At 36.1% G+C, this 22732-nt stretch overlaps 1 protein-coding gene across 1 annotated transcript in view; it reads left to right on the top strand.

Annotated features, from left to right (window-relative positions):
- ANO3 (anoctamin 3) overlaps positions 1–22732 on the top strand; it is a 629748-nt gene that overhangs the window by 429895 nt on the left and 177121 nt on the right. Inside the window, exon 8 of the mRNA XM_007951966.2 lies at positions 5220–5264. Coding sequence (XP_007950157.2) covers positions 5220–5264 — 45 coding nt within the window. The remainder of the gene's footprint in view (positions 1–5219; positions 5265–22732) is intronic.

Below are 22732 nucleotides of genomic sequence, written 5' to 3'. Positions count from 1 at the left end.
TCCAAACAATGGGTGAGATTACAAAAGTAACCTGAGCTTTGTACATTTTGATGAACTTTGGTTCCTGAAAAATGCAAGGAAGACCTTAAAGATCATTCAAACAATATCATTTTAATGGTTTCAAATTACAGAGTCAGTTCAGGTTGGGTAAATATAATGCCAAAACATCTGATTAAAAAGACAGTGTGGCTTATACCTGCCCACTCTGGACCTTATATAAAACAAAGGCTTGCCAAGAGTCTAGCAGATTATTTTGTTTATACTTTCTGTGGAGAGCTTTGTCATCATTTGACTTAGATCCTGGTGTATGCACATATTAGTAAGATTCACTTATCCTTTCATTTAAACAAAGAACAAACTGTGCATATAATATCCAGAACAAGTTTGCTTCACACCAGGCATTTGACAATCATATTTCAAAGATGGTTTTCCTATATTTGTCAATATTCAGTGAAAACTGTGAGAGCCAGAACTCGATGAGAGTGCATTATTTTTCTGAGTCTCTTGTTTTGTGCCTTCAAGGGTGCATTCTTACCATTTTCTATCACTTGATTTAGTGGAAAATATTTGTGTTTCTTTCTCTGACAGATTTCCACTTACACAGATTCTGGTTTTCTCAGGTTTTACTGTACATCCAAAATATGTTCATTCTGCTATAGGCTATGAATAAAAATTTGAGGCAGCTACATGATAAATGGAGAAAAGATTGACATTGTCAGGGATTTCATTTTACTTGGATATACAACCAACAGCCATGGAAGCAGAAGTCAAAACATCAGTCATCATATTGCACTGGGAAAATCTGCTACAAAAGATCTCTTCAATGTGTTAAGGAGCAAAGATGTCACTTTGAAGACTAAGGTACACCTAACCCAAACCATGGTATTTTCAATTGCCTAGTAAGGCATATATGCGTGTACAAACAGGATAATGAATAAGGAAGACTGAAGAAGAGTTGATGCCTTTGTCAAAGAATACTAAAAACACCATAGACTGTCAGAAGAACAAACAAATCTGTCCTGGAGGAAGTGCAGCTGGAATGTGCCATGGAAGTGAGGATGTCATCTCACCTACTTTGGTCTTGTTGTCAGAATAGATCATGCCCTGGAGAGGATATGATGCTTGGTAGAGAGTCAGTGAAAAGGGGGAAGAACTGCAGTGAGATAGAGTGACACATTGGCTGCAATGATGGACGTAAGCACAGCAAGAATTGTGAGGATGGCACAGGACTAGCCAGTGTTTTATTCTGTTGTACACAAGGTCACTGTGAGTCGAAACCAACTCAGAGGCACCTAACAAAAGCAACACAGAGACAATGGCAACACAGTCTCCGCTGTCATACTCTTCATATAGCTCTTACTATCATCTCAGCTGGATCTTACTTATTTTCAAAACGAAAGTCTATTAGAACATATCAGCCTTCTTTGTCTCACTTCTCTTATCCCTATCATCTTGGATGAATTTCAAAGATGTCTTAAGTGAGAGTAATCATTATTCTGATAATTTTGCTATGAAAAGAAAAACTTTACCAACTTTAATTTTTCTTTCTTTTCCTTGTTGTTGTTGTTATATGCCATCAAGTTGGACCCGATTTATAGTGACCCCTCCTTGGGTTTCTGAGGCAATATCACTATGGAAGTAGATTGCTCAACCTTCCTTCCAAGGAGTGGTTGGTGGCTTTGAACTGCCAGCCTCCTGATTAGCAGTCAAGTGCCTTAGGCACTATGCTACCAGAGCTTCTTAGGTGCATTAAAAAGAATTTTCTTCTCTGACATGTAAAGAAAATCTTGCCTGATTATGAGTTTGTATAGATTACAGCTCTGTGCCAGCCAGTGTCTTTCTATCTCAGGGAGATTTTGAAGAAAATAATTCTCTTCAGTCAGAGAATTTTACTTTTTTTTTTTAATGATAATGTATGTATTTTTTTTTTTTTTTTAATTCCTAGTGAGGTTTCATTTGAAAGAAATGCTATGATTACATAGAGGGAAAAAATTCCATGGGATGAATTCATGAGATTACTATATCTTCTTAATGATGTTTTGACTTAAATTTCTTCTTTATGATAAAAAATTGTTACAATTGCTGCATTACTGAAAAGTTTAGAGTGGCTTGGGATTAGATGTAGTTGCAAGACAATAGCAAGTTAAAAATTTGTAAACTTAGATAGTCTCTTTTGTAACACAGTCCTCTGTAGTTAACCTAGTAGGTGATTTTCTGAAATATCTACACACATTTTTTCCTGGGGCATGCTACACAAGCATACTCCCAAAGCATCCTGGCAAACCTTTCCTGGAAAATATTTCTTCATAATCCACATCCTTCATATCCTTGCTTCCTCCATTGTTTGCTGAGGGTGGCAAAAGTTTTGCAAGAAGCTACATGTCACAAGGTTCTAAATCACAGGCTGTATTCTTAGGAAGGCAGAAAAGAAGAGTTAGGATAAAATAAAATTTAATTTAAAAAATGGAGCTTTGATTCAAACCTAGGTCAGTCATTTTTATTAATGCCAAGCACCTCTGTTTTAGAGTACCCTCACACAAAATGCTACTGAAATACTTAAAATTTAATAAGATAAACATTAGGAAGAATGAACCATTTTTGCAAAGTATGCCAAAAGAACAATAGTTCTACATCATCTTAAAATAAAAATATTCTGTAGTCAGATATGTTTGTGACATTTGGAGTTAAATAATAAGTTTCATTATTGCAAAAATTCTTAAAGAAGTGGTTATCAGTCCTTAAAATGCCTCAAAGTCACTAAGACAATTATTGAAAATGAAGATTCTGGGCCTCTGCACCATGTGTTTCTGGCATATTTGATCTGCGATGGGATCTGGTATATATGTTTTTAATAAGCATCCCAATGATTCTAATGCAAAGAAATACTGTCTTGGAGACATTCATATTTTGATATTCTTTGTAAATTTCAAGAAGTAGCTATATAACACAGCTGTTTCCCGATTTCCATCTCATTGTGTTTTACCACATAGTTCTTTTGGAACCCCTTTTCAGTTTAAATAATAGATGTAGCATTAACTAACTCTTAAATAACTTAACTGTTCTATGAAGTACACCTGAAAGTTGTGATAGCAGCCACCTTGTTATAGGAGAGTCCTATTCAGGAATACACTAGCCGTCAAAATGTTCTCAAGATGGCCAATTCAGTCTTGGAGTGGCAATTATTATCACATTCAAACATATACACTTAAAAATTCAGTATCTTTGCATTGATTTTAATACAAAAAACTTAGCATGGCTTATAAGGGCCCTCATCATCTGTAATTTGTTTAGTACCCCTGCTCCTCTTTAGCCACCTCTTAATTTTCAAAGTATACCCAACTCTTACCAAATTAATTACTGTTCTTGAATTATGCAATGTTTATTTTTGCCCCATAACCATTTTATATGCAGCTAACTCTTTTTTATTGATGTGCTGCTGAAACTGTTTTTGAATTATCTTCAGCAAAATTATACTTGCATGTGATGTTGATGATATTGCTCAGTGATTTCTGTTGGATCACTTTTCTTTGGGATGGATCCACAAATATGGCATGGAACGAGGGGTACCATGCTGATGTCAGATGGATCTTGGCTGAAAGCAGAGAATACCTGGAAGATCTTTACATGTGCTTTATTGATTATGCAAAGGCATTTGACTGTGTAGATCACAACAAATTATGGATAACATTGTGAAGAGTGGGAATTCCAGAACACTTAATTGTCCTCACAAGGAACCTGTCCCTAGAACATTCAAACAGAACAAGGGGATACTATGTGGTTTCAAATCAGGAAAAGTGTTAGTCAGGGTAGTATCCTTTTACCATACTTTTTCAAACTTCATATTGAGCAAATAATCTGAGAAAACATACTATATTAAGAAGAATGCAGCATCAGCATTGGAGGAATACTCACTAACAACCTGTGATATACAGAGGGCACAATCTTGCTTGCTGAAAGTGAAGAGGAATTGAAGCACTTACTGATGAAGATCAAAGACTATAGCCTTCAGCATGGATTACACCTTAACATAAGGAAAACAAAAGTCCTTATAAGCAACATCCTGATAAATGGAGAAAGGATTAAAAGATATCACTTTGAAGACTAAGGTGTACCTGATCCAAGCCCCAGTATTTTCAGTTGCATCATGTGCATGCAAAAGCTGGACAATGAATTAGGAAGACTGAAGAATTCATGCACTTAAATTATGATGTTATTGAAGAATATTGAATATGCCAAAGACTGCCAGAGAATTGAACAAATCTGTCCTATAAGAAGTACAACCAGAAGCTCCTTAGAAACAAGGGTGGCTAGACACCGTCTCATGCACTTTGTCATTTTATCAGGAGGTCCCAGTCCTGGAGAAAAACATCATGCTTGATAAAGGAAGTAAAAAGGAATAAGAGCCTCAGTGAGATGGATGGACACAGTGGCTGCAGCAATCTGCTAAACATAGCAACAATCATGAGCATGGCTGAGGGCTGGGCAGTGTTTCATTCTGTTGTGCACAGGGTCCCTATGAGACAGAAACAGCTCAATGGCACCTAAGAACAGCTTCTTTATAAAATGTGTTATCTTAACTACTTTATTCAGAGAAGTACTCCCACTCATTCTCCAGCATGCAGTACAGATAACACATCCACTGGGAAGTTGTCCCTGTCGCCTTTCTCCTCCACTCACACAAACTAATTTCATTTCCTTCTTAGGTAATTCCATAGCTCACTCTGTTTTTCTACATCATCTAACTTTATTTTAATTGTCTAATTACTCATCTCCTTGATTCTAAAGGAAGCTCCTTGAGAGCAAAAACTATTTTTTACCTCTAAATTTTCAGTGGTTATACCCAAAGCATTCCTTGACAAATTTGGAGTTTTCATTGCTTATTTATTTAATGGATAGGTAGAGGGTGGATAAATAAAAGAATGACTTCATAGAACATTTATGCAAATGACCTGGTTAATATGCATTGTGTGGCAGAAGACAGACTACTAAAAATAGAATTAAAAATTACATATGCAAAAGAATATGTTGATTTTTTAGAGTGTATTTTTAGTAGTAACTTTAATTCCCAACATTTTATAAGTTCAATGATTCTCATATCACACTTTCTTTAGTATATGATAGTCAGAAGATTGACATGCTCCATATAATTGAGTGTTGTCCTCACTGATTTTGCTTTATTTTCATGTGACTATCCTCAACTTATTTCTATTATTTTTCAGGAAAAAGTGCTATTACACTGACCAGAGGAGCAAATCGATGGGCAGGTTGGTGGGTGATGTGAAAATTCATTATGACCAATTTGTCATTTGGCAATAACAGTAATAATAATCACATTCACATATCTGTATCAGCACTTGTAAATTTTAGGAAGAAATCTATTCTTTTTTCAAAATAACTTATGCCAAATTGAACAGTAGTTAAAGTCAGATAACTTCTTTGACTTTACTGTCAAATTTTTGTCATTTCTGAAATCCTCTCATGATCAACGGTAGAGGGAGAATTTTTAAATTGCAAACAGCATCTTAGGAGATTTTAATTTATTTTAATAACTGTAAAACCGGGATCAATGAGTTAATGATGACTCACTAGAATTATAGACGCAGTATAGACTTTCTGGATCATTCGGTGCAACTATCACACCTGGCAGAGGTGGTGAGAGAAAGACGAGGGTCCAGAGGGGTGAAACGGTTTTCTAAGGCCATGCGGCATCTTTAGAGTCACACATCTGTACTTACTTGCTATTGAAAGCTGCCTCTCTTACTCTAGTGTTGAAAACAAACATCAGAATTATCATTCCTAACCAGCCACTCCTCTGAAGGAAGGTTGGGCAATCCTACTTCCGTAGTGATACTGCCTCGGAAACCCAAGGAGGGGTCGCTATGAGTCGGGCCGACTCTACGGCACATGACAAACAGCCATTTACCTGTTGTGTAGCTAAGGCCAAGGACTCAGTCAAACCAGGAAGTCAGTCAAACCTGAACATCAAGTGCTCCCCCACCACCGCCCCTCCCTCAGTCGCCTTGGCACAGTTTCACTGAAAGAAATGAGCTTTCCTTTAATGAAGCCTCAAACAAAAGGCTTCTTACATTTGTCTGTTTCCCTGCTCATTGGAAAAGAATTAACAAAAACAAAACGTGAATATGGTAGAATAAGCTTGTATAATGTTGCAAGATATTACAATTCAGAATAACGCAAAGCTGGAAGAACCATGTTGTTGTTGTTGTTGTTATGTGCCGTCGAGTCGGCCCCGACTCATAGCGACCCCTCCTTGGGTTTCCGAGGCAGTATCACTACGGAAGTAGGATTGCCCAACCTTCCTTCCGAGGAGTGGCTGGAATGAAAAACAGACCATTTCAGGAAAGTATTCAATAAATCTAGTTCCTTTATCAGAGAGAGTGGCTGAACATAATTTTAAACTTTATACAGTAGGAAAATGTTTGGCCTCTTTTAGTCATTAAATTTAAATATGATAAGATTTTATAGCAATAAAGTAAATTGTAGGCAAAAAAAATTGAAAGTAGAGTGAATATTATAGGAATTAGTACTCAAATGACACTTACTTATTAAAAGGTACTCCTCAGCCAAGTCAGATTTTTCTGTTTGCTAAGTTAACATGCCCTGCTTTATAATGACTTCTCATCATTTTCCATGTGCGTTTTTGGTCCTGGTCAGTTTATTTCTATGTAACAAATTTCTGACATAGGTATTTTTGCACATTTAAGAAAGTCAAAGTCACTGAAATATTATAATGTAAATTTACAACTGCAGGTTTTTCTTGTCTCTCTGCATGTGCCTGCTAAATGTTAGATGTGTTGATAAAATTTCTGTGGGTTTGCCTCAGTGTTCTACGATAGAATCAGTGAGACTTTACCCAGCAACAGTTTTCTATCAAACAGGACATATTCTTTCAGAGACTTACAGAAGGGTAAAATCCCATATATTAAAATCCCATCAAATGTAAGCATATATAATATTATCAATTAGTTTTATCTAAACTTGTTTTTAGGATACATGTAAAAACGTGCATGTTAATCTCAAAGAAACACTTTTTAATAGTTAAAAAATGCTCTTTCTATTCTGGTCAAAGGTAAAAATTAACCAGAAAAATTAACACTATATTCTAGATTGTGATATGTTTTCCATATGACATATTCCAGTTGTTATGAAGATTGTTAAAGTGGTTAAAATATTGCCATAGTCCATTCTACCTCCTGAATGGTTTAATTATTGTAAGTAGTTCACTTTGTTCCTTGACTTTGTGAATGCATATGGGGAGGGGTAGGAAATAAGAAAGGAGTTTACAAAATTATATAAACTATATTAAACTGAAATGTATAATTTGATGATACTTCTCTTTTAAATTGAAAGTTAACCTTTAAACTAAGGAAATGATTGATTTTGTTTTTGTAACTTTACCTTTGGAGAAGAAAATTTATATATATGCCTACATAATATGTATATGTATACACACATATATATCATTGTTAAAAAATTATTAAACTCTATTTGTGGACATTTTAGAAAATAGAAAAATGAAAATCAGATAAGTGCACTTTGAGTTCACTCATGCTTTTCTTTTATTGAGCTTGGAAAGAAATTTTGTGCTTGGTTAATTTTGGCCAGTAAACATTAGGGAATAAATAATACTCAGGCACTTGTCTAGTTTTTGAAGATCATCATCATTTCTCCAGGCAAGTTGGCAAGAAATGGCTGTAGTTTTATTATTATTGCATTTTAGCTTTTATTTATCCAGGATTTTCACATTCAGTTGTCAAAGGATCTTCAGAATGCCATTGTGAGGATGGCAGAATAAAGAATATATATAACATTTGCTATACACACACACACACACACACATACACAGTATTTCATTGTGGTTTAGGTGAAATTTTACAAAGCAAATTAGTTTCCCATTCAACAATCTGTACATAGATAATTTTGTGACGTTGGTTGCAATCCGCTAAATATGTCAACACTCTCCCCACTTCCACCCTGGGTTCTCCATTTCCGTTTGTCCAGCTTCCTGCCTTCTGAATTTTTCTTTTTGGCAAATGCTGCTCTTTTGGTCTATTATAGTTGAATGTTCTGAGAAGCATGTTCCTCCTGGGTAATATTGTTCACTTTATAGGTCTGTCTGTTATTTGGCTTTAAGGTGGTCTCCAGGAGTGGGTTCAGTTCTAAGTTTGAAGGGTGTCAGAGGGCCATAGTCTGAGGGGTTGCAAGACTTTATCATTCCAGTAAGTCTGGTCTTTTTTATGAATTTGAATTTTGTTGAACATTTGTTTCTCACTCTAACTGGCACCTTCTGTTGTCAGAGCAGAGCTGTTGGTAGCGGTAGCTTGGCACCATCTAATTCTTCTAGTTTCGAAGTGGAGGCTGTTATTTGTGTGATCCATTAGCCCTTTGGATTGTTTTCTTGAGTCTTTGGTTTTCTTCATTTTTCTTTGCTCCAGACTGTAAGAGACCAGTAGTTGTATCTTAGATGGCTGCTCACAAGCTTTTAATACTCCAATACTACTCACCAAAGTATGATGTAGAACACTGTTTTTATGGACTATATTTTGCCAATTGACCTAGTTGTCCCCCAAAACTATGGTCCTTAGCTGTCAAGCCCAGTAGTTCAGTCCTGCAGGGTGTTTGGTTATGGCTAAGATGTTATCCTAACTGTGCCCCCGTATGTTCTATTATATACATAGATACATTTGCAGCACATACAAATATGTATGTAGAAAAATCCACTGCCAAACCTTTATATGCACATGGTTGTACTTCCATATGCCATCCCACAGAGATTCAGCTTACTTATTTACCTGTTCTTCTACTCATAAATTATTGCATGTTATTATTGTTGTAGCAGGATCATGTATGGAATTTTCCTTACTGTTATCTTTTACTTTTACTTGTCTCTCAGTGTCTTCCTGCCTTGGTCATGTTGTTCTGATATCCCCCATTTCATATATGTCTTTCCTTTCACCCAAGTTAACAGGCATCTACCGTTTAGTTTGTGGTTGCATCTCCCTTTCCTGGTAACCATCAAATGTTTCTTTCTGTGTGAAAACCTTTTCTTAACTTTTCAAATTAGTGGTTTCACACAATATTTGTGACTGACATATTTCACTCAGCATAATGTCCTCCAGGTTCATTCATGTTGTGAGGTGTTTCATGGCTTCTTTGTTATTCTTTAATGTTATACAGCATTCCATTTTGTGTTTATACCACTGTGTGTTTATCCATTGCTCCACTGATAAGCACTTTGGTAGTTTCCATTTTTTTTGCTATTGTAAATAATGCTGCAATGCACATTGGTATACATATGTCTATTTGTTTCATGCACATTATTTCTCTGGGATATATTCCTAGAATGAGAATGATGAATTATGTATTTCTGTTTCTGGGTTTTTAAGGATGTGCCATCCTGTTTTCTACAGTGGTTGTATCAGTTTTCATTCCCACCAGCAGTGTATAAAAGTTTTAATATCCCCACATCCTTGCCAGCATTTTGTGTTTTCCATTTCGTTTATTTTTTTATTTATTTTTTATTTATTTTTTGATCATTGCCATTATTGCCAAGGCGAGATAGTATCTCATTGTATTTTTTTACTTGCATCTCTTTAATGGAGAATGATCATTTCTTCATGTGTTTGTTGGCTGCCTGAATGTCTTCTTTGGTGAAGTGTTTCTTCATGTTCTCTGCCCATTTTTTAAATTGTATTCTCTGTTTTTTGTTGTTGTTGTTGTTGTTGAAATGTTGAATTTTTCTACAAATTTTAGAGGTTAGTTCCTTGTCAGATATGTTGTTGTTGCCGAAAGCTTATTCCCAATCTCTAGGTTCTCCTTTTACTCTTTTGGAGAAGTCTTTTGATGCATTTAGGCATTTAATTTTTAGGAGATCCCAACTATATTACTTATCTTCTGCTATTTGTGCATTTTTAGTCATGCTTGATAGTCTATTTATACCATAGATTAGGACCTCTAGGTTTGCTGGTATTTTTTCTTTCATGATCTTTATAGTTTTAGGTTTTACATTTAGGTATTTGATCCATCTTAAGTTAGTTTTTGTGTACGATGTGAGGTATGGATTTTGTTTCATCTTTCTGCAAATGGGTATCCAGTTTTGGCAGTACCATTTATTAAAGAGACTTTGTCTTACCCATTTAATGGATCCTGATCTTTGTCAAAAATCAAAAATCCATAGGTGGATGAATTTACATCTGCATTCTCAGTTCTGTTCCAATTGGTTTGTGTGTCTGTCTTTGTATCAATACCAGGCTGTTTTGACTAGTGTGGCTACATAATAGGCTCTGAGATTGGGAAGTGTGAGGTCATCTGCTTTTGTTCTTCTTCAGTAATGCTTTACTTACTTAGAGAGTCTTTTCTTTTCATGTAAATGTAGTGATTAATTTTTCCATCTCATTAAAAAATGTTCTTGGAATTTGAATCAGGAATGCATTATATTTGTAGATCACTTAGGATAGTATTGACATTTTCACAATGTTAAGTCTTCCTATCCATGATCATAATATATTTTTCCATTCATGTAAGCCCCTTTTGGTTTCAGGAAGTAGTATTTTGAAGTCTTCTTTGTATAAGTCTTTTAATGTCATAGGTTAGATTTATTCCTAAGTATTTCACCTCTTGGAGGTCTGTTATAAATTTTTTTTTGTTTTCCTAATTTCCTTTTTGGGATTTTCTTCCTCACTGTAAAGGAATCCAACTGAATTCTGTATGTTGCTTTTATGCTCTGCCACTTTGCTGAATCTTTCAACTAGTTCTGGTAGTTTTCTTGTTGAGTCTCAAATTTTCTATGTATAAGATCATATCATATGCCAATTGAAATAATTTGACTTTTTCTTTGCCAATCTGGATGCCTTTTATTTCTCTTTCTTGCCTTATTTCTCTGGCTCTAACTTCAAATGCAATATTGAGTAGAACTGGGGATAAAGGGCATCTTTGTCTGCTTCTCTTTTGGAAGGGGAATGCTTTCAATCTCTTGTTGAGAATAATTTTGGCTATTGATTTTGTGTACATGCCCTTAATTATGTTGAGAATATCCCTTTCATTCTGATTTTGCTGAGCATTTTTATCGAAAATGGGTGTTGGATTATGTCTAATGCCTTGCCAGCATCAATTGATATGATCAGGTTGTTCTTTTCCTTTATCTTATTTATGTGGTGACTTATGCTGATTGTTTTTCTAATGTTGAACCATCCTTGCATGAATTCCTTATCTGAATTGCACTTGGTCATGATTTTTTTTTTTTTTTTGTATTTTGTTGGATTCTATTGGTTAGATTTTGTTGAGAATTTTTTGTTTCTATGTTCATGAGGGATATTGATGTATAATTTTCTTTTTCAGTGGTGTCTTTTCCTGGTTTTGCTGGTAGAGTTTTGCTTGCTTTATAGAACGAGTTCAGCCTTTTCTATGTTCTGGAATCATATTAATTAATAGAATATTGGTAGAATTCACCAGTGAAGCCATCTGGGCCAGGGTTTTTGTTTATTGTTGTTGGCAGTTTTTTATGACCTATTCAATTGCTTCTTTTGTGATGGATCTCTTCAAATTTTCTACCTCCCATTATGCTAGGTATTGTGTTTCTAGAAATTTGATCATATCTTCTAAGTTTTCAAGTTTGTTGAAGTATAGTTATTCCTAGTATTTTGTTATTATGATTTTTATTTAAGTTGGTTCTGTTATGACATTGCGTATTTCATTTCTTATTCATGTTATTTACATCTTCTCCTTCTTTTCCTTTGTTAAATTTTCCATTTTGTCAATTTTATTGTTTTTTTCCAAAGAACCAACTTCTAGTCTTTTGATTCTTTCTATTGTTTTCCATTTTTCCGTTTCATTTATTTTTGTTTAAATCTGTATTATTTTCTTTCTTTTGGTGACCATAGCCTTTTTTGCTGTTGTTCTTTTTATAATTATTGGGTATGTTGGGTTAAGGTGTTGGTTTTGGTTCTTTCTTCTTTTTGATGTGTGCATTTATTGCTATAAGTTGTCCTCTGACTTTGCATTTGCTGTGTCCGAAATAATTTAGTATGTTGTGTTTTAATTCTCATTTGATTCAAGAAATATTTTTGCTTTATTTTTTTACTTCTTCTTTTACCCAGTAATTTTTAAGCATTCTGTTATTCAGTTTTCATGTATTTGACATTTTTCCTTTGATCTTCCTGTTGCTGATTTCTAATTTTATAGTGATGTGATCTAAGATACTTCATATTATTTGATGTTTATAATTTTATTGAAGCTTGCATTGTGGCTTAACATATGGTCTATTCTGGAAAATGTTCCATGTGTTCTGGAAAAGCATGTATATTGTGCTGTTCTTGGGTGCAGTGTTCTATATACGTCTATGAGGTCATGTTTATTGATTGTCATTTAGACTTTCTGTATCCTTGTTGAGGTTCTTTCTATCTGTTCTGTCCTTTCTAGCTGCATTAAATTTTCCTACTATTATTGTGCCATTGTCTATTTTTCTTTTCAATTCTGTAAAGATTATTTTTTGTATTTTGGGGCTCTTTCATTGGGTTTATAGATATGTTTTTAAAATTATGTCCTATTGTTAATTGACCCTTTAATCATTATATTATATCCTTCCTTATTTCTTCTACTTTTTTTTGCCTTAAAGTCTATTTTATCTGAAATTAATATTAATTTATATTTTCATTTAAATAAAATAAATATAAATTTATTTATATTGAGTGCCTTATAACAGGTTTTGATTTAAAGTCTAGTTTATCCAACATTATTTTTATTACTCCTGCTCTCTTTTGAAAACTATTTGCTTTATATATTTATTCCATAATTTGATTTTTAAGTTGTTTATGCCTTTGTGTCTAAGGTGTGTCTCTTTTAGAAAACTTATTTATGGATCATGTTTTTTATCCACTCTTCCACTCTTTCTCTTGACTGCTGCATTTAATTCATTTATATTCAGTGAGATTATTGATAGGTAAGATTCATTCTGTCATTTTGTTATACTTTTTTTGTGTGTGTGTGGTGTGTGGTAGTTAAGGTTCTGTGTCAGTTTGGCTGGACCATGGTTTTGAATGCTCAGTAGATGGATGTTAGTTATTCCTCATGCTAAAATTCTAATCACACCCATAGTAGAATTTGCTGTTAGATATTAATTAGTGGAAAGGGAGCTGTCTTTGTGGTGTTGCCTGTTTCCAGTATAAAAGGAGAAGCTTTGGGGAAGATTTATAGCTTTTGGTACCTCTGGACCCTTCATTTGCCTGAGTCTTCATCTCAGTGGCATGCTATGTTTCCTGCCTCTCGTGGGATTGTGCCAAGTCACCTGTCAACTTTGCGTTTGCCAGCCTCAACAGCCAGTAGCTGCATGAGTCAGAAAGAAGCCTCTAGCTCCAGTGGGCCAGAAACTAGAGGCAGAACTGAAGCTCAAGGTCGAGGAGCCTTCACCTAGTACCTAGAGCCAACACTTTGAACTCGGAACTTCTAGACTGCTAAACCAGAAGAGAAGAAATCCCTGTTTGTTAAGCTATTCATTGGTGGTATTTCTGTTACAGCAGCACAGAGAGCCAAGATGGTATTAATGGTTTCTTTGTCCCTGATAATTTTCTATGCTGCATTTTCTTTATATATGGATTTCTTTTTCTTATAAATTGTTTTTGTGTTTATCAAGTGTTTTGGCTTTTAAACATCCGTATAACTGTGAGTAGATTTATTACTTTTCTTTGGGATGACACTAAAATTCACATCAATCCTCTTATATTTGAGATTATATTTTGCAATTTCTTTGATTTCACTTCATATGGAAGGGCTGTACATTCATCTTTTATTACCATTTTATTTTGAAGTTGTCATTTGCAGCTTAATTCTTCTGGATCTCTGTAGTTAGTTTTTTAGCTTGATTATACTTTTGCAAAGTCTTTATCTGGTTGATGTCTGGATGATAATGCCATCCATCTTTATCTAAGGTTGTTGACTAATGTTGTGGATTCTCTATCCAAAAGACTCCCTTCATATTTCTTATAAGACTGGTCTGATTTTTATAAATTCACTTAGCTTCTGCTTGTCTGAGAAGATGTTATTTTCACCATCATTTTTGAAATACAATTTTGGTGGATATATGAATCTTGGTTGATAGTTCTTCTCCTTCAGGATTTTCTATATGCCATCTCATTGCCTTCTTGCTGTATAGTTTCTGCCAAGAAATTAAAGCTTAATTATTGGTGTCTTTTGCATGTGATATTTCGTTTTTCCCAAGGTTCTCTCAGAATTCCTTCTTTGTCTGTGATTTTGGGAAGTTTTATTATGACATGTCTTGGTAACTTTCTTTTGAGATCTATCCTATATGGGGTTATGGGGTTCTTTGAGTTTCATGGATGGAAACCTTTTCATCTTTCATGACATTAGGAAAGTTTTCTGCCAGAAAATTTTAGGTAGTTCTTACTGTATTTGTTTTTTCTTTTTGACTCTTTCTATTCTGGAATTCCAATTACATGAAGATTGATCCTCTTAATAATGTCCCTCATAACTCTTAGAGGTTTTCATTTTTCTTCTTTCTTCCTCAAAAAGTCAGTATCAAAGGATTCGTCCTCTACTTCACTGATTCTTTATTCCACTGAATTAATTCTACTACCAGAGCTCCCACCTTTCCATTGAGTTATCTAATTCTGATATTTTATTGTTAGTCTTCTGGATATTTAGTTTTTTTTTTTTTTTTTTTTTGTATGGTTTCTAATTATCTGTTTATTTGATCATTTTGTTCATATATTGCTTTGCCGGATTTTCGAATGCTGTCTATATTTTCCTTGTTATTTTCTGTATTTTTCTTAATATCTTTGAAGATCCTGTATGTATGTCTTCTGAATTCCTTATCAGGTAGTTTCAGTATGACTTCTTCCTCTGAGAGTTTTTTGCCTCTTTATTTTGTCAATGTGCTTAAACCATCTTGTCCTGTTTCTTTATATGATTTTCTATTGTCTGCTCTCTTCAAACCATTTAGGTGTTGTTATTATTATTATTATTTATTGCTTGATTGTATGTTTGTATGCTTAATCACAATTTTTGTTTTGATATATTAGTCTGGATGGGTCAGATCGGCTTTGCTGATCCTTCCTTTGGTAGCATGGGAGTACCCACCTCATGTCTGTGGGTGAGCAGGGCAGTAGATGGCAGGACAAGCCCTGATTCATGTGCTGTTAGCATGTAAGATGTCTGAGGGAAGGCTATGTGGGTGCTGGTTTTCTCCTTTCTTGGATCCAGTGACATGGGAATGCTCTCCACAGTTTTCATCTGGGCTGGGTGGCAGATGGGGAGTGTGACAGGTGGCTCAGAAGGTAGGAATGCTCCCCCACTGTATGACAAAAGGGTGAAAGGACAAAGATTGGAACTGGCATTCAGAAGCCACTCAGTGAGCTATAACAAGCTTAGGCAAGGGTGATGGGCAGCCAAGAGCCTGGGAGCACTTTGCTGTAGCTGAGATATCTGGGTGGCATATATGAAGGTAGAACTTGTAACCAAGAGTGCAGGAATGCTTCCCCACTGCTTAATGGGGTGGAGCACATGCTAGTAAGGGTCAGGTTGGGTAACTAGAAATAAGAGAATGCTCCTCCACCACTTGGCAGGCTTGGGTTGGTCTTAAGGGAGGACAGTGCGCAGGTGATTGGGAATACATGGATATTCAACTGATGCTTAGCAATTTAGGGTGGAGGTCATGGCAGAGGCTGGGAATACAGAATTGTTCCCCTGCCATTCAGCAGATTGGAGTAGGTCTGGGTGGCAATTCAAACAATGACTAGAAATGCAAGATTGCTCCTCTGCCACTTGCTGAGTCAGAGTACATAGGGAAGGTGGGATGGGGACTTACTTCTGATATTCTGTGGGTCTGTTGCTCCATGTTCACTACACTGCCACCCAGCCTATCTTTGACTCCTGCCTTCCTTCCTGCTCTTTGTACACCAGGATCCCTGGAACTCTTGTCCTCCTTCCGGGACTTTCTCTTGTATATCCCATTTCATGTCCTACTCACATCACTTCACTCTCAATATGTCTGCACAGTTTCTCTATCTTCTATTTGGAATTCTGTGAAGTTGACTTCCTGTGCTCCTTATTTGGGATGGCTGCTGGTTTTGTGTCAAGACGGCCACACTGTGAAAGTCTGACTGCCAGGGTACCTCAACTCGATATGTCTTCTCTTTTTCATCAAATTCCACACACCCCCCATGGGTGTTAGATCACATTCTTTATCCTTTTGTTTGTTATTCAGGCTTCCAAGATTGTCATCTGAATCTGTTTCATTCATTTGTTTGTGTTTATTGTAGAAGGATGAGATGGTATGTCTAAGCCAATATCTTGATCTCCTCTCTCAAAAGTAAATACTTTTTGCAGATAAAACAAAAACCAAACTCACTGCCATCGAGTCAATTCTGACTCATAGCAACCCCCACTGGATTTCTGAAGAGGAACTAAATAACTTGCCAACAACTTCCATTCTCTCATCTCTCTAAGCATTCAAAGCTTGTTTGGAAGAGTTTGTGCTGTTTCTTTTTTACTCTTCAGTTCAGATTTCTTTTCAATACAGATGGAACTCTCAAGTTTCTATTGATTTTAGAAAATAAATTTAAAGCTTCATTAAAAAATATCTGCCCTTACAACATGAAATCTTGAATTTGCAAGAAGATCAACATAATCAATTAATTATGTAGAGTGTAGATAATTGATTAGATCTGTTGGTAGCACTGGTAGTGGAGGCAGTAGTAAAGATAGCAGTGATGATATTTTTTTATCATACATATTTATTGAGTGCTTACTGTTTGCTAGATGCTATGGCAAGTGCCACCCAGTAACGCACTTAATTTTCAAAATACTCCTTCATTTAGAATATGAGAAAACTAAATGAGGATTACAGTTTAATACCTTGCCCAATGTAATAACCTAGTAAGAGTCAGAGTTGACAGTCAAATCCAGGCCTAATCACATTTCATCATCAGACTTTATCTTCTCATAGAACGTGTATGTTTAAATCCTATATAAATAGTATTGTTTGTTTTCTGGTAAAAAGTAAGTAATGACCTAAAAATTGTCCTTTTGTTTTATTTCTTTTAAAAAAAAAAAATCACACTTATTTCCAGCATGTGTGTTCTTTTGTCAAAGATAATATGGCATTGAATATTTAGCCCATCAGTATTTTCTAAGTACAGTAATAATAAATCATTTCACTTGATTTTCCCAACCACCTAATGAAGAAGGACAGACGGAATTACTTCTTCCTTCTAGAGATGAGGAACTCAAAGCTGACAGATAGAATTGATTGGCTCATGTTCATTGACTAGAAGATACAACATTACAATCCTCATCTCCTGACTCCTACTCCATTGCTTTTTCCACTATGTTAAGATTTAACAAGGTGGAATAAGTGTTCAATATCCAATAAATATTTTTGTGCACTGTTTTCTGGGATATGATGATATTTCAGAGTCTTCCTTTACAAGTAATAAAATTAAACAGAACATCTCAGATTTCTTATTTATTGTTTTAGGCTTGAAAGAATTGCTTTGGTCCCCTCAAAACAAAAGAATGAGTCATCATCTAAATAATAAACTTACATGGCAAAGGAAGCATCTAGACTCTTCACATGTAGCAGTCTTAGAATTTTATTCTTCTTTTAAATCCATATGGTATTTTTACCAGGATAAATATACTTGAATAATATATTTCCTAAAATACAATATGTGGTGCCTCTTCATTGTCTTACTTTTTTTTTCCTTCTAAATTTTAAGTAGAATTGGCTAAATAAATGTTGAGATGAATTATAGTACTTGTCTAAAAAAAATATTCTATCTTGCTACTTTGACTTACTATTTCAAAAGAAGGCAAAAATTGCCCAAAATAGATCCTCAAAAATAGTGTGTCTGTTTCATTTGTTTTTTTGTGTCTGTTGTAGAAGGGTGTGATGCATGGAGTGATTGGTATTGCACAGTTTTTTTTAGTAAACACAGCTGTTATTACAGTAACTCAGAATTTTGATTCTCAGAATCAATATTTGTAGTCAAACTTTCTTTTTTTTCTTCCTTTGTAAATTAAATATGGTCCTAATAAGTATATACTCCACAGAAGAACTGGATTAGAACTCTATTCTAAATTTGAGCCAAAATAGCTTGATGACAGATTTCCTGAAACAATGTCCTAATAGCATATGTCTTGTGTCTTACAGCTAACTTACACTAAACTGGATACTCAAAGTACAATCTGTGTTTAGCTGTATCAGCATTTCCTAGGAGCTATTCAGAAATGCTCACCACTCATCTGTCAGTTTGTTGTATGGTGGTGGCTTGTGTATTGCTGTGAGGTTGGAGGCTATGCCAATGATATTTCAAATACCTGCAGGTCACCATGGGGGACAGGTTTTGGTGGACCTTCCAGAATAAGACTGGGAATAAGGAGCTCTGGTGATGTAGTGCCTATGGCACTTGACTGCTAACCAGAAGGCTGGTGGTTCAAACCCACCAGCCACTCCTTAGAAAGAAGATTGGGCAATCTATTTCCATAGTGATACTGCCTTGGAAACCCTAGGAGGGGTCACTATGAGTCAGATCTGACTAGATGGCAGTGAGTTTGGATTTTTGGTTTGGGAATAAGGACAGGGCCATTGACTTCTGGAAAATTTGCCACTGAAACCCTTATGAATAGCAGTGAAATATTGTCTGATATAGTGCCAGAAGATGAGCCCCTCAGGTTGGAAGGCATTCAAAATACAACTGGGGAAGAGCCAACTCTTCAAAGTAGAGTCAACCTTAATGATGGCTGGAGTAAAGCTTTGGGGACCTTTATTTTCTGATGGTACATGACTCATAATGGGAAGAAACAGCTGCAAACATTCACTAATATTTGTGAAATGGAATATACAGAGTAGGAAAATTGAAAATTGTCAAAAATGAAATGGAATGGATAAAAATGATATCCTAGGCATTAGTAAGCTGAAATGTGCTGGTTTGGGCCATTTTAAATAAGACAATCATATGATCTACTGTGCTGGGAATGAACATTGAAGAGGAATGGTGTTGCATTTATCATCAAAAAGAACGTTTCAAGATGAATCCTGAAGTACAATGCCAAATACAGTAATAGGATTATATCCATATGCCTACAAGGAAGACCGGTCAATACAACTGTTATTCAAATTTACATACCAACTGTGTTAGACTGGGGATGTGTTAGACTGGCTTCTCTAGAGAAACAAAAACCAGCAAAGCTTATATGTATATATATAAAGAGAGAGAAATTCATCTAGAAAAATGGCTCACAAATGTATAGAAGCCGGCAAGTCCAAAGTCCCTGGAGCAAATGTCAGGCTGGAACATTTTCCTAGCTTCTGCAACCACTGGGGGGCTGAGAATCTCAAGGCTGGCAGGCAGTACACCGGCTGTTGACTCCAATGAATGATGAATCCAAAATCTCCAGGCCAAACAGTGGACTGCTCACTCATGGACAGTTGTAGGCAGCACACCAGAATCTGGATCCACAGTAGAATATCTCTCTTCCCAGGATGTTCCAGGATATCCTGGAAGCAGGCCACACCCCTAGGGAAACTCCCTTTGACAGATTGGCCACTCAGAACACAGTCATCTGATCCCATCATGGGAACAACCACACAGAACTGGGGTCCAGCCAAGTTGACACACAGCTCCAACTATCACACCAACCATTAAGATCAAAAATGAAAAACTGAAGATTTTTGCCAACTTATGCATTCTGAAATTGACCAAACATGAAATCTGGATGTATTGGTTATCACTGGTGACTAGAATGCAGAATTTGGAAATGAAGAATCATCCGTAGTTGGAAAATATAAACTTAGTGATAGAGATGATGTTGGAGATTGCATGATAGAATTTTGCAACACCAATGATTTATTCACTGCACATACCTTTTATCAACAGCATAAATGGTAGTTATACACATGGACCTCACCAGATGGAATACACAGGAAACAGATGAACTACATCTATAGAAAGAGGTGGTGGAGTAGCTCAGTATCATCAGTCAAAACAAGAACAGAAGCTGACTATGGAATGGATTATCAATTGCTCATATGCAAGTTCCAGGTGAAGCTGAAGAAAATTAAAACAAGTCCACAAGAGCCAAAATGCAGCCTTGATTACAACACACCTGAATTTAACAACCATCTGAGGAATAGATTTGATATGTTGAACACCACTGACCAAAGACTACATGAGTTGTGGTATGACATCAATAACATCATACATGAAGAAAGCAAAAAGTCATTAAAAAGACAGGAAAGGAAAAAAAAAAAGACCAAAATGGGTGTCAGTAGAGACTCTGAAACTTGCCCTTGAGCAGAGAGTAGCTAAAGCAAATGGAAGAAATGACAAGATAAAAGAGCTAAACGGATTTCAAAGGCAGCTTGAGAAAACAAATTATTATAATAAAATGAGCAAAGACCTAGAGTTAGAAAACCAAAAGAAAATCACACATTCATCATTTCTCAAGCTGAAGAACTGAAGAAAAATTTCAAGCCTTAAGTTGCAATAATGAAAGATTCTATGGGCAGGATGCATCAAAAGAAGATGGAAGGAATACACAGAATCACTGTGCAAAGAAGAAGTGGTCACAATTCAGGAGGAGCATGTGACCAAAAACCAAAGGTATTGAAGGAAGAAGTGCAAGCTGCTCTGAGGGAACTGGTGAAAACAAGACTCCAGGAACTGACATAATAGCTATTGAGATGTTTCAACAAACAGAAGCAGCACTGGAAGCACTTACCTGTTTATGCTAAGAATTTTGGAAGACAGCTACCTAGCCAACTGACTGGAAGAATCCATGTTTGTGCCCATTCCAAAGAAATGGCAGACAATATGACAATTATCAAACAATATCATTAATGTCATACACAAGTAAAATTGTGCTGAAGATAACTCAAAAATGATTGTAGCAGTATATTGAGAAGGAACTTCCAGAAATTCAAGCTGGATTCAGAAGAGGATGTGGAATGAGGATTAACATTACTGTCAGACAGCTCTTCACTGAAAGCAAAGCATACCAGAAAGATGTTTACCTGTATTTTATTGTGTTGTTCGGTTCTGTTGTTGTTGTTATGTGCCGTTGAGTCAGACTCGACTCATAGCGACCCCTCCTTGGATTTCCAAGGCAGTATCACTATGGAAGTAGTTTGCCCCATCTTCCTTCTGAGCAGTGACTGGTGGGTTTGAACCACCATCCTTCTGGTTAGCAGTCAAGTGCCTTAGGAACTATGCTACCAGAGGTCCTATTCAATTCTGTAGATCATAACAAATTATGAATAACCTTGTGAAGAATGGGAATTCCAGAACACTTATTTGTGCTCATAAAGAATCTGTACATAGACCAAGAGACACAAAACAAGGGGATGCTGAATAGTTTTAAATAAGGAAGGGTGTGCATCAGAGTTGTATCATTTCACCATATTTATTCAATCTATGTGCTGAGCAAATAATCCTGGAAGCTGGACTATATGAAGAGTGTGACATCCAGATTGGAGGTAGACTGACTAACAACCTGTGATATACAGATTGCACAACCTGGCTTGCTGAAAATGAAGAAGACTTGAAGTACTTAGTGATGTAAATCAAAGACTACAGTCTTCAGTATGGATTACATGTCAACATAAAGAAAGGAAAATCCTCACAACTGGACCAATAAGCAACATTGTGATGAATGGAGAAACATTGAAATTGTCAGGGATTTCATTTTACTTAATTCCACAATAAACACCCATGGAATTAGCAGTCAAAAGTGCACTTACTCCATGCCATGCTATTTTCAGTTGCCTTATATCTGTGTGAAAGCTCAACAATGAATAAAGGCCGAAGAAGAGTTGATGCCTTTCCATTGTGGGGTTGATGAAGAATGCTGAAAATACCATGGACTGCTAGAAGAATGAACAAATATGTCCTAGAAGGAAGGCTGGCATTATTCTCCTTAAAAGCAAAAATAGCCAATCTATTTTTTTTTTCTGATTTACAGAAAATTTACAGAGCAAATTCACTTTCCATACAGCAGTTCACATACACTTTGTCTCATGACATTGACCACAATTCACCACAACGCAACAGCTCCCCTCCTACTTCCTCCCAACAATCACCTCTTCCATATGTCCATCCCTCCATGCACCCCTGCCCCTTGAGCTGTCTCCCTGTGCATAAATAGACCTTATTTCTCCCATGATTGTTCTCTCCAAGAAGTGTATCCACCTCAAGAAAATGTTCAACTCCTATGCCTGTCCTTTGTATGGCTGGAAGCCACTTGTGTGGGTTCAATGCCAGACCTGAAGGGCAGCCAGGGGCCATAGTCTCAGTGGTTCCACCAGGCTCTATCAGACCAGCAAACCTGGTTCCTGACCCCCTCACCCCCCCTTGGTTTCCCCCAAATGATTTTGAGTTTTGTTCCATGTTGTTCTCCCTCTCTATTCAGGATCTCAAACATAGATCCCCTTCCAAGTGGTTGACAGTGGTAGCCGGGCACCATCTAGTTCTTCTGGTCTCCTAGTCATATAGGCTGCAGTTTGCATTGTGTACCAGTCACTAGGACTAATTATTTCCATAAATCTTTGGTTTTCTTTATTCTTCTTTGCTGTGGATGAGGAGAGTCCCATCATTGCATCTAGATGGCTGCTTGCAAGCTTTTAAGATCCCAGTCATCACTTGCTAAAGTAGGAGGTGGAACAATGTTTTGTGTAGTATGTCATGCCAATTGAGCTTGATGTCCC

The sequence above is a fragment of the Orycteropus afer genome, unplaced genomic scaffold (assembly GCF_000298275.1).
Source record: "Orycteropus afer afer isolate SDZICR_OR568_19922 unplaced genomic scaffold, OryAfe1.0 scaffold00321, whole genome shotgun sequence".
NCBI classification, from domain to species: Eukaryota; Metazoa; Chordata; class Mammalia; order Tubulidentata; family Orycteropodidae; genus Orycteropus; species Orycteropus afer.
Note: the sequence above shows the minus strand (reverse complement) of the source record. Positions and strands in the feature narration are given on the sequence as shown.